Source organism: Cervus elaphus, chromosome 5 (assembly GCF_910594005.1).
Source record: "Cervus elaphus chromosome 5, mCerEla1.1, whole genome shotgun sequence".
Classification (NCBI taxonomy): domain Eukaryota; kingdom Metazoa; phylum Chordata; class Mammalia; order Artiodactyla; family Cervidae; genus Cervus; species Cervus elaphus.
Genome location: NC_057819.1, coordinates 21,761,953 through 21,774,225, shown reverse-complemented (window position 1 = coordinate 21,774,225; position 12,273 = coordinate 21,761,953). Strand labels below are relative to the sequence as shown.

Below are 12,273 nucleotides of genomic sequence, written 5' to 3'. Positions count from 1 at the left end.
ACCCTTCTTCTGCCTCTCTTCTGAGCTGCTCTGCAAGTTCTTGGAATCCAGAGTTCCAGAAATAAGACCATGTTCCCTCTCCTGGTGTCCAAGGTTTCAGAGCTCACCCCTGGGCCAGGGGTGGGAGGGGGCAGCCTCCTCCTCACTACACAGATCTGACTGGTCAGTCCCTGTTGGGGCGCCCACCCCTTCCCACCCTCCTTGACAACTTCACCTGCCCTCAGCACCAACAGGTCCTCACACAGCCCCCCACCAAGAGGGGGACGTGGACAGATGGGGGGCGTGCGGGGAGGGGGGTTGTGAAGCATTCCAGAGACAGCAACAGACCCTCACAGCGGCCGCTCTGCATCTGAGCATCCCGGGTACTTACCCGATCCTGTCGACCAGATCCCAGAGCACGTTGGGTGTTGGAACCAGAGGGGAGCCATCATACAGGACCACGGCAGCTCCCGTGGCGAGAGCAGACACCACCCAGTTCCACATCATCCAGCCAACCTGGGGTGGACAGAAAGGAACACGTGTCAACCGAGCACCGGGCGGGCTCCTCTCGGCCCTGTCACTCAGCCTCTCACATCCCTAGAAGCCACCCGATGCTGAGCCAAAGGTGCCAAGAACTGCCTGTCCAAATATAAGATACCCTGAGCCGGCAATTGCCCATCAGGAGTTGATGGCATGGATCAACACACACATGTACACTAAGACATGTTGGAGAACATCTCCTGCAGCCTCGCTGGTGACAAGAGGGACTGAAGGTCACAGAGGTGAGAGTGGTCACGTGATGCACACAAGCCAAGAACTGGGTGCTGGAGTGGCCCATCCACGTCGGACATGGGGGACAGTGCCTGGCACCTGCAGCACCCTTCAGCCTCCAATAAATTCCTTTCAGTTTGAATGAGTCAGAGCCCCTTTACTGTTCCACAAGGCTGAGAACTGACCAGCCTCATGGCGTCTCTGTTAAGTTCCTGCCCCCCTGCCCCCGGCTGAACCACAGATTTCAGTCACATGACTCTCCTCCCCACCTCTACAGGCTCAAGAAATTGAACTAACAGTCAGTCTCCTTTGTTTCTCTGGAATTCCCCAGGGCACCAGGTCTCCCAGTGACAACCAAGGTCAACACAGGAGGACGGGCCAAGGTAAGGAGGGACCTTGGTGCCAATTCAAGGAGGCAGCCACCTGCGGGGAGAAGGCAGTGGCAGAGGGAGAGACGGAGATCGACAGGGAAGGATCCCACAGCAGAGGCCACTTGTGCATGCAGCCTGGGTTCCGTGCACACAGCCTGGGGTCCATGCACACAGCCTGGGGTCAGCTGCACACAGTCAGGGGTCAGCTGCACACAGCCTGGGGTCTCATGCATGCAGTCTGGGGTCTGGGGCACGCAGCCTGCAGCTTGAGCTGTACTTCTGACTATTGACACATGCAATGGGGGAGAAGCGAAAAGAAGAGTAATGATAAACGCCTCCCTACCTGAGTGAACCAGAGCCCACCCTGAGAGGGCACTCACCGTGGTATAATACAAGATGATGTCACTGCTGGTCATGTTGCCGTGAAGAATGTGTTCCTTCAGGTGCTGGATGAGCGTCCCCTGGGGAGAAGCGAGTGAGCCAAGCAGCTTCCTCCGGGGCACAAAGGCACGCACAGAACAGACGCCTGGCCCCGGAGCAGGAGAGGTCAGGGAAGAGGCAGAGTTCTGACAGCCTTGCCATGACAAGCAATCTCCCATCTCTCTGTCCCCTGACCCCTGAGACTCCCGGAGGACACAAGAGGAAACCCTGACCCTCTCCTGCCGACCTGCAGGCTCTGAGCGCCAGATGATTAGGCACCCAGGGGATCTCACACAAGATCCTGAAGCCAGACCAGGGACGCAGCCCCTCCAAAAACCCTGAAAAGGCTGGACCACTGCACTCAGTCTGGCCACAGACAGCATCCGCTGGCCGACAACAATGATAGTCCTGGATGTTTAGGAACCTTTGGGACTCACATATTAAAATGAGCCTTGCAACCCTTGTACCCAAGAGAAATAAAAAAACAGCCATTAGGAGATGACCCCTTTGAAGGCACAACAGAAACAATCCTACCCACGAGGGACTTCCCTCGTGATCCAGTGGTAAAGCATCTGCTTTGCAATGCAGGGGACGTGTGTTCAATCCCTGGTCAGGGATCTAAGATCACACGTGCCTTGGAGCAACTAGCCCACGTGCCGCAACTCCTGAACCTGCGTGCCACAACTAGAGACCGTGCACCTCATCGAAAAGCTTCCATATGAAGCACCAAGATCCTACAAGTGACAACTAAGACCTGATGCAGACAAATTAATTAACTTTAAAAAAAAAAAAAGAAAGAGACAATCCTGCCCAGCAAATTCTCTAACTCAATACCAGAGCCCCTATTCCAGAGTCTGTCCTGGACAGCACCCTGTAACCAGGCCCGCAGTGGGGGCAACCTGCCTAGGGATGGGCCACACGGGGGTTGGGTAGATGGTGGTAGAAAGGTTGCTGGGAGGGTTCTCCAAGGCCACCCTCAGTCTGCAAGAGCTGAGATCCCTCAGCTTTACCACACATGCATTGTGGGCTCAGGGCCCCAACCCAGGACAGTCACAGGCTTCTTTGGAAAATCCCACAATACACATTGTTCTCACTCACAGTGGGTGAATGATCGTGTGGGGACAACACACATTTTGGGAATTTTTCTGATGAACGCCAACTGTTCACACGGCAAATTCTCAGAAAGGACTGGGAGCTCCCAGGTCAGACAAACCTGAGGCAAATCCCCTTCCCATTTCCCTTTGTACTTAAATCAGCACCTAAGCTTTATCTCTGCCTGAAAGGTATGCCTTTATAAGCCCAGCCTATTCATAACCCATCACATGTTGTTCATTTCCTCAGTACTCCCATTTTTTGTTTGTTGTTTGTTTTTGACCGTGCCACGCAGCTTGTAGTATCTTAGTTTCCTGACCAGGAATTGAACCTGTGCCCCCTTCAATGGAAGTTCAGAGTCTTAACCACTGGCTCTCCAGGGAAGTCCCATACCCTCACCGTGCGGACAGCACCAAACCGTCCCTTGCTTCTCTCTGTATGAACCTTTTGTTGTTGTTGTTCAGTCGCTAAGTCGTGTCTGATTCTTTGCAACCCCATGGAATGAGCATGCCAGTTTTCTTGTCCTTCACTATCTCCCAGAGTTTGCTCAAACTCATGTCCATTGAGTCAGTGATGCCATCCAACCATCTCATCCCCTTCTCCTGCCTTCAATCTTTCCCAGCATCAGGGTCTTTTCCAATGAGTCGGCTCCTTGCCTTAGGTGGCCAAAGTATGAATCTTAATGAGTCAAATTAATAGTTCTTCTCTTAATTTTTAAATATTTATGGCAAGTCTGAACACTTTCCCTGAGGGTCAGGAAATACAAGCAACGTGGTTTCCTGGAACTCAGGCAAGAAGACTCATTTTAAAAAAGGAAGAGAAGGAAGCTGTTTTCAGGCTCTTTCATGGGCTTAGAAAACACAAACCAGCAAACCAGGGCCACACCCTCAACAGCCCTGGAGGCACAGTCGGTGCTGGCAGTCCCATCTTGTTGTTTTCAAGTTTCCTCTCCGGATCACTCTTGAAAACAGGCAAGATGCTTAGTCACTTCTCTGGACGTGCAAGAGCCCAGTGAAGCCAGAATTAAGATAACTTTTCCTGACTTTTCCACACTCTAAATATACCACGCACGATGATTTTATGAGCCAACTACATTAGATCTAATATATTTTTATGTTCCACTCCTAAAAAAGTGACACTCACTAGGCAAGTAGCACTAAAAATAAGAATACAGTTGGGCATTTCAGTTTTTCCTAAAATGTGTTGTTTTGCCACATACACCCCCCGCCCTCGCCTGCAAGGTTTCTAAAAACCCTAATCTCTTTGGCTGGGTATTAGGCTTCTGACCAGGTGGACTGGGGTGCCCCCTCCAGGGGAAGCATGACGCCAGCAGCCACACCTTAGAGTGGGCACTCCAGATTCAGTGCGATGCAACAGGATGGTTTGAGCAACAGGAAGAACTCGCTCCTAGAGGCCACGAGGCTTGGCCAGTGTTGCTTCCAGAAATCAAGGCTTTGGCCCCTGATATCCCCTCCCTCCCACCCCAGGGCTTCTGGGAGGTTGCCCGCTGTATATGAACAGGCTGTGTGCATCTGGTGGTTATAATTCATAACCTGCCATTGGACCATTCGTGGATCCAAATCTAGGTAATGACAAAGCTGTGTTATGTGTTAACTCCTTTCCACATTCAGATGAAGACACTGTGTAAAGAGCTGTGTAAGGAGTTAATGTGATTCCAGTCTAAATGTTTCCTTCCTAAGGCAGGGATCCAAACAGCTTCTAGGTGCAGAGAACATCTGTAAAAGCTAAATGAGCTAGGATAAAAGAAATTTTATACTTCATCTTCAAATACAACCATCTGACCAAGCAAAACTAGAAAGCTGTTTGAGAACGTGAGGTCTCTCCACTCAGATAATCCTCACGCCTCCAGGAGGGGAGGAAGTGAGACTGTTAGGGTGGGCCATCATCCACTGTGACTGATGTTCTTACAAAAAGAGGAAATTCAGACACCAAAGAGACACTGGGGAAGGCAGAGGGAACAACTCCCCCCGTGATCCAGCTGCTATGATGTTGTGCCCCCAGTGCAGGGGACCTGGGTTCAATCCCACTGAGGCCTGTGGCAGCCATATAAATAAATAATAAATATTTTTTAAAGAGATCCATCAGGGATGTATATGCACAGAGGAAAGACAATGTGAGGACACAGAGAAGGTGGCCACCTGTGAGCCAAGGAGAGAGGCTCAGAAGGAAGCCACCCTGCCCACACCCCGATCTTGGATGTTCTAGCCTCCAGAACACCGAGGAAGTAAATCTTTGTCATTTAAGCCCCTCAGGTCCATGCTATTTTGCTAGCACGGACTTTTGACTAACACAGCTTGGGAAATCCTTCAATTAGTTGTACTTTGTAATGTAACCTATTAACAGGGAAGAACAAAATCTGATTCCACGATTTCTCTTAAAGTCTGCTCTCCATTGCTTTTGTTACTATAATCACTAAAAAGATGCTATCTATAACTGTGAGCATACATAATGGCCTGCCTTGGGGAACCTGCCCCTCTGCCTGCACGTTAAACTAAAGAGCCTTTGCTCAGCTCACAGGATGACATTCTGACCCAGTTCACCTGGGAATGGCTGCAGGAAAGAAGAAATTAACACATCCCTTTCCCGAAACTGGGTAAGTCAGGAGATATTTTGCAAGATTTTCAGCCTAATTTTTACTTTACTTCCTCATCCCCTCCCCCTTCTGTTCTATCAAAGAAACTGCCCTCCAGACCCTGATAACATGGTACTCTACAGCCTTAGCCCGCTCGGATGCCTGGCTCTCTGAATGAAGTTGCTATTCCGTGCTTCACCGTCTCATCTCCCGATTACTGGACTGTTATGCAGTGAGCAGATTGAGCTTGGATTTGATAACAACCCAGTCAGTGCCTTTCAAACTTTTTGACCCCAGTCCACCATCAGACAGAAGTTTTGCGATGCTGCCCTGCACCTGCCCATCCACACCTGCACCTACATGACAGTTTGGGGAAACCACACCATCCCCTCCTAAGACCTATTATGTGCTGATATTTCCTGTTCTCATCTATCCCGTTTCCTTCTGTCTAAAATGTGGCAAGACCCATCCACTGGGCTCACGATCCCCTCAGGGATCACATCCCGTGGTGATGGGGTCACAGCAGCAAGGCCAGCATGCCTCCCTCGTCTCGCTTGACGATGGATCTCCGTGTGGCATCCCACCAGGAAAGCGGGGATGGGGTGCCACCTTCACCAGCAGGGAGTCCCCGAGCAGACCTACCCCGGCCGAGTGCACCATGCACTTGGGTGCTCCCGTTGTGCCCGACGAAAACATGATGAAGAGCGGGTGGCTGAAGGGCAGCTGCTCGAACTCCAGCTGCGGGGCTTGGTCGCCTTGCCCGGTGGCCAGGAAATCCTCCAGAAACACACTGTGGGCAGAAAGGCACAGGAGAACAACAGTGAAGGTTCTAGAACGTTGCGGGGTAGGGGGCAATCTGCTGAGTCCTCCCATTCGTTCCCCTCCATGTCTACCTGGATGACAGCCTGGACTCTGGGACCCACCTGTCTGAAAGCTTTTGTGAGGGAAGGGAGAGTCAGGGCTCACGGACTACGCTAACTGAAGGAAAATGGAGTGAAATTTTTGCTTTACTGGTGCCACTGACAGGGACCAAGGGCTTTTCTCCCGAGAGTCTAAGTGCTTTAATATTAAACACAGCGGAGGGGGACCGCTTGCAATTAACACGCCGGCTGTTTATGTGCAAATTCTGCAGGGGGGGGGCTCTGAACTGATGCTGGAGTCCTCAGAACTCAGGCGCCTCCCATTCGCTACTCACCATCTGATTAGCAAATGCCTTGTTCCCCAGGTCCCTCAAGGGGAAGTGAGAGCCAAGTGGGCCTGAATCCTTCCTTCCCCCCACGCCCATCTCCCCAGCCCCTAGGAGAAGGGAGGGGAGGAGGTGACAGGTTTAGAGATCTCTTCTGACATGTAAAGGTCACAGCGAGAAGGTGGGATCAAGGTCCCACACGAGAGTTTCTATGACAGGAATCCTGCCAGACAGTGATCCTATTCTCACTGAACCCCTATATCCTGAGGTTTACAATGGCCAGATGCAAACATCTGTCCAGGAACAAGTAACACTCAGCCCAGCTGTCGGCTCTGGCCTAAACAGCCTGCCCTCAACTGTGCCCCCAAAGCTGACGCAAAGCCTCACTGCGTGTGATCAAGGGCCACCGCAGGGGCTGTTTTCTGAGCTTCTGCTCAGGACAGCGGAAGCCGCAAAGCCACGCTGGGAGACAGGTGATTTCTCTCTTTTGAGATCAGCAGGAAAAATCAATCCCTGAACCCCAGCCCTGTTACTCCACTGGTGTAGAAGGGAGAGAGGGGAGAGAGAAGAAAACAAACAAAGCTACCGTTTTGACAAATGGAACTTGCTTTCAAGGAAAGGGGAGAACTCAGTTCAACTTGGCTGGCAACAAACTGCCAATGATTACTACTCTGAAATATTTTCAAACGCATGCACACTCGAGTGAAGAACTGTGCTGGCTCGCATGGGAAGGCATCATTAAAGATGAGCCTGCCTCCTGGGGGAGGCGCGGCCATTTGAAAAGGGGACCACAAATAATTCAATTCTGAGCAGTAAATAAGCAGAGTCCTCCTCTCCAGAGTGTCAGGAAAATTATTCACTGTGGAACCCTCCAGCCAATGAAAGCCCCCACCTCCCATCCGAATCCCATTTATATAAAGGGCCCGATCTAATCAGATGCTTCACACAGAGAAAAACCTCTTCTTTCCACTAGTCTATAAATCACAGAAATAGTGATGACTTTTGTTGTTTCTTCTAAAAATGAAAAGCCAAAAGGGCAGTCCCGTTACAGGTCTCTGCACACAGGCACAGACATGCTTTCAGTTTATCTATGGCACCCAGCAATTGAAAGCTGGAAAGCAACGGGGCCTGATTTCCAGAGTGGACCGGTGGGGAGGGAGGGCTCTCCGCATTGTCTGGAGCTAAATGAAGTGGTGGATGTTAATTCTCCTGGATGCTCTCATTTTACACCAATCACCGATAAACACATACAGAAAAATAAAAGCCGGGCCACTGTAGGGCCAGCAAACCATCATGTGTTCCTCCTGGCCTCTGGGCATTATGACTCCATCAGTAAAACCAAGGAGGGGGAGGGAGGTGGGAGGGAGGTTTAAGAAGGAGGGGACATATCTATGGCTGATTCATATTGATGTTTAACAGAAACCAACACAATATTGTAAAGCAATTATCCTTCAGTTAAAAATCAATAAATTTTTAAAAAGGGAACTAAGGTTGGGTGTAAGTTATCAAGGTCGACTGGGTTCCCACAGTCTCGGGGACAAGCCCACGCCCCCGACTGGCCTGTTAGGGACCTACACGTCCTGACCCGGGTGCTCCAGAGGACACAGCTCACTCCAGCCTGGGCTGCCACCTGCTCATAATGACAGACAACATTACTGACAGCTAACTTCGTGCACACTGCTAAGCCTGAGAGGAAAGTTCTATTATCCCTACTTTACAGATGGGGGAACCCAGACACAGCAGGGTTGATCACTGGTCCAGGGCCGCACAGCTGACATATGACCCAGAGCCGTCTGGCTGGAGGCCACAGCCTTCAGGGAGACTTTGCTGCAGCTCCTTTTAGCCTCTGGAATCCTGGTACCTGCAGCTGCCCCCCGATCTGCGCCACCTCTCAAGGTCACTTCAGGTGTCGCCTCCCCCAGGTTCCACAAAGAAGCAACTGTGCTCATGTCTCACTTCCTGGGCACTGCCTGTCCCCTGACTCAGCGAGCATGGCTGTGTCTACTGGGATCAGTGGTCACAGATCACCCTTCCTGCAGATGTGCCTCACCCCCGAGCTTGACTGTAAACTTGGGGACAGCACACGAGCTTTATCCTGCTCATGCCCCAGGAGGTGCCTGGATAGACTCAGCCATGTCCACCCAAGAGCAAGGCCTCCACACCCCCTCGCTCGCTGCACACAGCACACACAGGAACCCCACCTGTGGCTCTGAGGCTGCTCAGAGACTCTTGCCCACAGCCCAGACACAAGGCTAAACGGATAGGTTTATCTGCGCAGGTAAACACGTCTGATCTCAGAAGTCTCTCCTTGGGACTTTCCTGGCAGTCCAGAGGTTAAGACTCTGCACTTTTACTGCAGGGGGCACAGGTTAGATCCCTGACCCGGCACTAAGATCCCACAAGCCAAGAAGCGTGTCCCAAAAAAACCTACCTCTCTTCAGTGATCTCTTTAAGAGAGATGAAAGGTGGACAATAAGACTTTCAGGAAGAACCTCTATTTGGAGCAAATCATAATCCATTTTATTGATGCCTATTCAGAATTAAGGTGCTCACCATTCTATTCAGTGCTCAAGGCCTGAAGTCTCTTAGCTTATGAATGTCAGAAGAGGAAAGGAAGATGCCGTTAACAAGGGGGACAAAAAACAGGTTCTAAAATGAAAAAGTATGTATTAAGCATGTGAATGGCAACCCATTCCAGTATTCTTGCCTGAGAATCCCATGCACAGAGGAGCCTGGCGGGGTCCATGGGGTTCCAAAGAGTCAGACACAACTGAGTGACTAACACCAACAGCAGCTTTCCTTTGTACATATGCATATATATATACACACACACGCATACACATATACATGCATAGACACCATGTACATACACACAAAAGTGCACACGTGTGTGTAAACACATACACACATCCACACACATATGCACGTGAGGATACACTTTAGACACTATTCAGAACTGCTGTGGCCAAATGGCCTGGACCCATCCAAGCCTACCACCACTTCCGAGGGACAAGAGACAGGAAGAGTGAGGATGTCTGGGACAGACTCAGTTCTGCCACTACGTCACCATGTGGCCCCGAGGGACTCCCTCTGGCCCCCGGTGCCCATCTACAGAATGATGATTTTTTTTTTTGGATGCACCAGGTCGCAGTTGCAGCACTCGGGATCTTTCCTTGTGGTGCATGGACTCTCTAGTTCTGGCTCGTGGGCTTAGTTGCTTTGCAGCATATGGGGTCTTAGTTCCCAGAACAGGGCTTGAACCCGAGTCCCCAGCACTGCAGGGTGGATTCTTAACCCCACCAGAGAAGTCCCTATGGAATGACAATTTTTAACAAAGATACCCTGCATCTCCAAGATGCTCCCCCTCCAACTGGAAAGAGTCACAGAACCTGCTGCCCGGTGGGGCCGTGACTGTTCCATGTGGAATTAGTGATCAGCGTGTGGCTGGCTCACCTATTTGGAATCTTGGAGATGTCTATCTTCTCTCTGGAGGAGATGTAAGGAATCAGTACCACTTTTTTCAGGTCTGGTAGTCCTAAAAGCAGGGGGAGAAGAACACACAAGCTTATAGACCCCGACAAACTTAGTTGCTGATTTTTCTCTTTTTTGATGAAATGTAATCAACCTAGGGCTGGGACTGCTCCATTTTTGTAGCTCACAGCTCACAGGGACTCTTGGGAGCCCTGGGGCGGGACTCTTGCCCCTGCACCCCGCCCCCCACACCAGCCCACGCACCCTTAACGACCCGCTGCAGCTTGTCCATGTGGTTGTGCTCTTTGCCATTGTACACTACGGCCTCCACGGAGAAGATGAGCTTCGGCTGGATCTGAGAAAACCGGTCCAGAACACCCTGGGGTGGAAGGAGAGAGCCATTGTTGTACAACTTCCCTGGAGGTCCCAGGGTTAAGAATCCGCCCTCTGATGCAGGAGACACGAATATGATCCCTTGTTATGAGAAGGGGATGACAGAGGATGAGGTGGTTGGATGGCAACACCGACTCAATGGACATGAGCTTGAATATACTCCAGGAGTTGGTGAAGGACAGGGAGGCCTGGCGTGCTGCAGTCCATGGGGTCGCAAAGAGTCAGACATGACTCTGCGACTGAACTGAACCAAACTGATGACCTAAGATCCCACTTGCCCCGGGGCAGCTAAGACCACCCGCTGCAAACTACTGAGTCTGCAGAACATAAGCCCTACCCCACCCCACCCCTGCAAAAAGAAACACCATTAATGCTCAAGGAAACATTATTGCTCATCCAAAAGGCAAAATCTCCCAGCAGCCCATGGGACCGCTGTATCTTCAGGGAAAGAAAAGAGAGCATGACCACCACGCCAGCCATATCCCTGCATTCCCATCACCTGGAGGTCAAGAAAGACAGCCAAGCAAACCAGACACGCACCCGAGACAGGATCATCACTTCACAGAAAGCATCAATGCAAAGAACACCAGATGGACTCACAGACACACACTGAGTCTATCAAATGGGAAAACAACATGGTGTTTGCACCACCACAATGGTTCCCCACTTTACAGAAAGAACCTTCCAACACGGCTCCTCTGGTGTATGTAAGGGAAGGCTCACCTCCCCAAAAGGAAGCTCTGTATGCAAAGCGGTCCCACAGTTTGGTTCTCCTTTGATCTTCAATGACAGAGGTACCTGAATCCTCCAAATGACACTTTTTGCCAAGCAAATGGATAAAACCATAAACATGTACACTCATAAACCAGCCCATTTGAAAAAGCAGGCTCTCCACCCCCAGCAGTCCGCTTACACCACACACGGAATCACCATCCCCCTCAAGCACATCCTTCTCACTGAGAGAAGGCACACCTCTCATGCACACACAAAACTGACAGGTGTAGCCTCGAGACACAGCAATACAACCTGCATGCAGCCCTGAGGGTGACAGGCACAGGCTCTCACAGTCTCCCCTCCGGCTCCCCCTCCAGCCTGCCAAATTCAGACTATGGCACAGCCATCTTCATCACAAAAACAGCATCTGGGAAGACATCACCGGACTCCGGACTCCTGGACCAGCACGCCTGATCCCTGGCATGTAAGCCCAATGTAGCAGCTCAAGGTCAATGCCTGGGGTTATTCCAGGGATGTCAGGGATGTCAGAACCTCTATGTGAGGATCTGATGGATAGGGTCTCCACCCTGGCTGCAGGATACAGGCCACCTGTGGCAGGACGACTAATTAAACTCACCGGGTAACTAATTAACTGGCCTGGAGTGGCCCAGGCGCTGCTTTTCAGAGTTCCCCAGGAGTCAGCAAAGCACGTGCTTAAGATAAGGGGAAGCCAGAGCCCCTAGGAATGGTCTTGGTGACAACAGTGTTGAGGTGGCCTGGCAATCTGGGCTTTCACAAGCCCCTCAGGTGATTCTAACACATGATAAAATTTGTGACTCTCTGGGCTAAAGAGTGAAGAACTGAGATTCTACTTTCAATGTCATCCATTTTCAAGACACAGTGCCACGCAACCAGAGTTCCTTGTCCTTGGAACATACAGTCTATCTGGGGGAAAAGTAGCAAAGCAATTAAATGTTACTGTTTCTAATTTCCAATTGGTTTCAGTGAACTACACTCATGGTTTAGGTAGCCAGGAAAACAAAAAGATAGAAGAAAGGAAGGAATAAAGTCATAAGGAAAAATTAGTGATGGATTTGATCAATAATACCAAAATCTTTTTTCCAAGAAGATCAATAAAATAAGCCTCTTGACAAATGTGATCGAGAAGACAGATAATATTTCTAGCTAACACTTACACAGTACTTATTACGTATCAGACACTGTCCTGGGCACTTTACTAATATTCACTCATTCAGTGCTCTGACACAGCATTATTATCCCCA

The 12,273-nt window shown here is 50.5% G+C and overlaps 1 protein-coding gene across 2 annotated transcripts in view; it reads right to left on the bottom strand.

Annotated features, from left to right (window-relative positions):
- AACS (acetoacetyl-CoA synthetase) overlaps positions 1-12,273 on the bottom strand; it is a 53,320-nt gene that overhangs the window by 17,785 nt on the left and 23,262 nt on the right. For both annotated transcript variants that reach the window (XM_043902094.1, XM_043902093.1), the window contains exons 6-10: positions 10,148-10,262; positions 9,866-9,947; positions 5,869-6,016; positions 1,502-1,582; positions 371-495 (exon numbers count right to left, since the gene is read on the bottom strand). In XM_043902094.1, the coding sequence (XP_043758029.1) occupies positions 371-495; positions 1,502-1,582; positions 5,869-6,016; positions 9,866-9,947; positions 10,148-10,262 (551 nt within the window). The remainder of the gene's footprint in view (positions 1-370; positions 496-1,501; positions 1,583-5,868; positions 6,017-9,865; positions 9,948-10,147; positions 10,263-12,273) is intronic.